A 3,678-nucleotide genomic window follows, 5' to 3' on the forward strand; every position below is an offset into this window, starting at 1 on the left:
GAACCTGTGGTGTGGAGCAGCTGTGAGCCTTCAGCAAGCACGGTACGCCTTGTAAGGCTTCCCTGATCGATAATAACATGTGGCCAACAGGTAGAGAGCCTCCTCTGACCTCACTGCAGACCAGACAGGTACACAGAGAGAGAGAGACAGGTTAACATGTGGCCAACAGGTAGAGAGCCTCCTCTAGACCTCACTGCAGACAGACAGGTACACAGAGAGAGAGAGACAGGGTTAACATGTGGCCAACAGGTAGAGAGCCTCCTCTGACCTCACTGCAGACAGACAGGTACACAGACGAGAGAGAGACAGGTTAACATGTGGCCAACAGGTAGAGAGCCCTCCTCTGACCTCACTGCAGACAGACAGGTACACAGAGAGAGAGAGAGACAGGTTAACATGTGGCCAACAGGTAGAGAGCCTCCTCTGACCTCACTGCAGACAGACAGGTACACAGAGAGAGACAGGTTAACATGTGGGCCAACAGGTAGAGAGCCTCCTCTGACCTCACCTGCAGACAGGACAGGTACACAGAGAGAGAGAGACAGGGTTAACATGTGGCCAACAGGTAGAGAGCCCTCCTCTGACCTCACTGCAGACAGACAGGTACAACAGAGAGAGAGAGACAGGTTAACATGTTGGCCAACAGGTAGAGAGCCTCCTCTGACCTCACTGCAGACAGACAGGTACACAGAGAGAGAGAGACAGGTTAACATGTGGCCAACAGGTAGAGAGCCTCCTCTGACCTCACTGCAGACAGACAGGTACACAGAGAGAGACAGGTTAACATGTGGCCAACAGGTAGAGAGCCTCCTCTGACCTCACTGCAGACAGACAGGTACACAGAGAGAGAGAGAGAGACAGGTTAACATGTGGCCAACAGGTAGAGAGCCTCCTCTGACATCACTGCAGACAGACAGGTACACAGAGAGAGAGAGACAGGTTAACATGTGGCCAACAGGTAGAGAGCCTCCTCTGACCTCACTGCAGACAGACAGGTACACAGAGAGATAGGACAGGCAGACAGACAGGTACACAGAGAGAGACACACAGGCAGAAAGACAGGTACACAGAGAGAGAGACACACAGGCAGACAGACAGGTACACAGAGAGAGAGAGACACACAGAGAGAGAGATACAGGCAGACAGACAGGTACACAGAGAGAGAGAAATACAGACAGACAGGTACACAGAGAGAGAGATACAGAGGCAGACAGACAGGTACACAGAGAGAGACACACAGGCAGACAGACAGGTACACAGAGAGAGAGAGACAGGTTTACATGTGGCCAACAGGTAGCGAGCCTCCTCTGACCTCACTGCAGACAGACAGGTACACAGAGAGATAGGACAGGCAGACAGACAGGTACACAGAGAGAGACACACAGGCAGAAAGACAGGTACACAGAGAGAGAGACACACAGGCAGACAGACAGGTACACAGAGAGAGAGACACACAGGCAGAAAGACAGGTACACAGAGAGAGAGACACACAGGCAGACAGGTACACAGAGAGAGAGATACAGGCAGGACAGACAGGTACACAGAGAGAGAGAAATACAGGCAGACAGACAGGTACACAGAGAGAGAGATACAGGCAGACAGACAGGTACACAGAGAGACACACAGGCAGACAGACAGGTACACAGAGAGAGAGAGAGAGACAGGTTTTACATGTGGCCAACAGGTAGCGAGCCTCCTCTGACCTCACTGCAGACAGACAGGTACACAGAGAGAGAGTGACACACAGGCAGACAGACAGGTACACAGAGAGAGAGACAGGCAGACAGACAGGTACAGAGAGAGAGAGACAGGCAGACAGACAGGTACACAGAGAGAGAGAGAGACAGGCAGACAGACAGGTACACAGAGAGAGAGACAGGCAGACAGACAGGTACACAGAGAAGAGAGTGACACACAGGCAGACAGACAGGTACACAGAGAGAGAGACAGGCAGACAGACAGGTACACAGAGAGAGAGAGACAGGCAGACAGACAGGTGTTACCTTCAGCATAGAGTCTCTCAGCGAGGGAAAACAGCGTCCAGGTAGGCGTAGTGGTTCAGAGCCTGCCACACTGCAGCCTGGAGAGAGAGAGAGGCAGGGTGGTCCATTATAACATCACTTCATTATTATACCAGTCTGATACCAGTCTGACCAGTCCTGATACCAGTCTGACACCAGTCTGACACCAATCTGACCAGTCTGACCAGTCTGATACCAGTCTGATACCAGTCTGACACCAGTCTGACCAGTCTGACCAGTCTGACCAGTCTGATACCAGTCTGACACCAGTCTGACACCAATCTGACCAGTCTGACCAGTCTGATACCAGTCTGATACCAGTCTGACACCAGTCTGACACCAATCTGACCAGTCTGATACCAGTCTGATACCAGTCTGACACCAATCTGATACCAATCTGACCAGTCTGATACCAGTCTGATACCAGTCTGATACCAATCTGATACCAATCTGACCAGTCTGATACCAGTCTGATACCAGTCTGACCAGTCTGATACCAGTCTGATACCAATCTGACCAGTCTGATACCAGTCTGATCAGTTATGGAGGAGGAGGTGTGATGGAGGAGGAAGAGTGATGGAGGAGGAGGAGTGATGGAGGAGGAGGCGATGTGATGGAGGAGGAGTGATGGAGGAGGAGGAGGTGTGACGGAGGAGGAGTGATAGTGGAAGAGGAGGAGTGATGGAGGAGGAGGTGTGATGGAGGAAGAGTGATGGAGGAGGAGGGTGTGATGGAGGAGGAGTGATGGAGGAGGAGTGATGGAGGAGGAGGAGGAGGTGTGACGGAGGAGGAGTGATAGAGGAGGAGGTGTGATGGAGGAGGAGGTGTGATGGAGGAAGAGGAGGTGTGATGGAGGAGTGAGGAGGTGTGATGGAGGAAGAGGAGGTGTGATGGAGGATGAGGTGTGATGGAGGAGGAGAAGTGATGGAGGAGGTGTGATGGAGGTGTGATGGAGGAGGATGAGGAGTGATGGAGGAGTGATGGAGGAGGTGTGTTGGAGGAGGAGGAGTGGTGGAGGAAGAGGAGGGTGTGATGGAGGAGGAGTAGTGATGGAGGAGAAGTGATGGAGGAGGAGGAGTGATGGAGGAGGTGTGATTGGAGGAGAGGAGGAGTGATGGAGGAGGAGGAGGTGTGATGGAGGAGGAGGAGTGATGGAGGAGGAGTAGTGATGGAAGAGGTGTGATGAGGAGGAGTAGTGATGGAGGAGGCAGGGATGGAGGAGGAGGAGGTGTGATTGGAGGAGGAGGATTGATGGAGGAGGAGGAGTGATGAGGAAGAGGAGTGATGAGGAAGAGGTGTGATGAAGGAGGAGGAGTGATGGAGGAGGTGTGATGGAGGAGTAGGAGGTGTGATGGAGGAGGAGGAAGTGTGATGGAGAAGGAGGAGTGATGGATGAGGAGGAGGAGGTGTGATGGATGAGGAGGAGGAGTGATGAGGAAGAGGAGTGATGAGGAAGAGGAGGTTCGATGGAGGAGGTGTGATGCAGGAGTAGTGATGCAGGAGGAGGTGGTGTGATGGAGGAGGAGGTGTGATGGAGGAGGAGGAGTGATGGAGGAGGAGTGATGGAGGAGGAGGTGTGATGGAGGAGGAGTGATGGAGGAGGAGGAGTGATGGAGGAGGAGTGATGGAGGAGGAGGGTGTGATGCAGGAGTTAGTG

The 3,678-nt window shown here is 53.0% G+C and overlaps 1 protein-coding gene across 1 annotated transcript in view; it reads right to left on the reverse strand.

The window, feature by feature from the left end:
• Positions 1 to 3,678, reverse strand: part of cdc27 (cell division cycle 27) — a 19,565-nt gene that overhangs the window by 8,140 nt on the left and 7,747 nt on the right. The window contains 2 exon segments of the mRNA XM_062439167.1: positions 1 to 37; positions 40 to 113. The exon segment at positions 1 to 37 is cut by the window's left edge and continues 23 nt beyond it. Of these exon segments, the coding sequence (XP_062295151.1) occupies positions 1 to 37; positions 40 to 113 (111 nt within the window).

This window comes from Scomber scombrus, chromosome 18 (assembly GCF_963691925.1).
Source record: "Scomber scombrus chromosome 18, fScoSco1.1, whole genome shotgun sequence".
In the NCBI taxonomy this organism is placed as follows: Eukaryota; Metazoa; Chordata; class Actinopteri; order Scombriformes; family Scombridae; genus Scomber; species Scomber scombrus.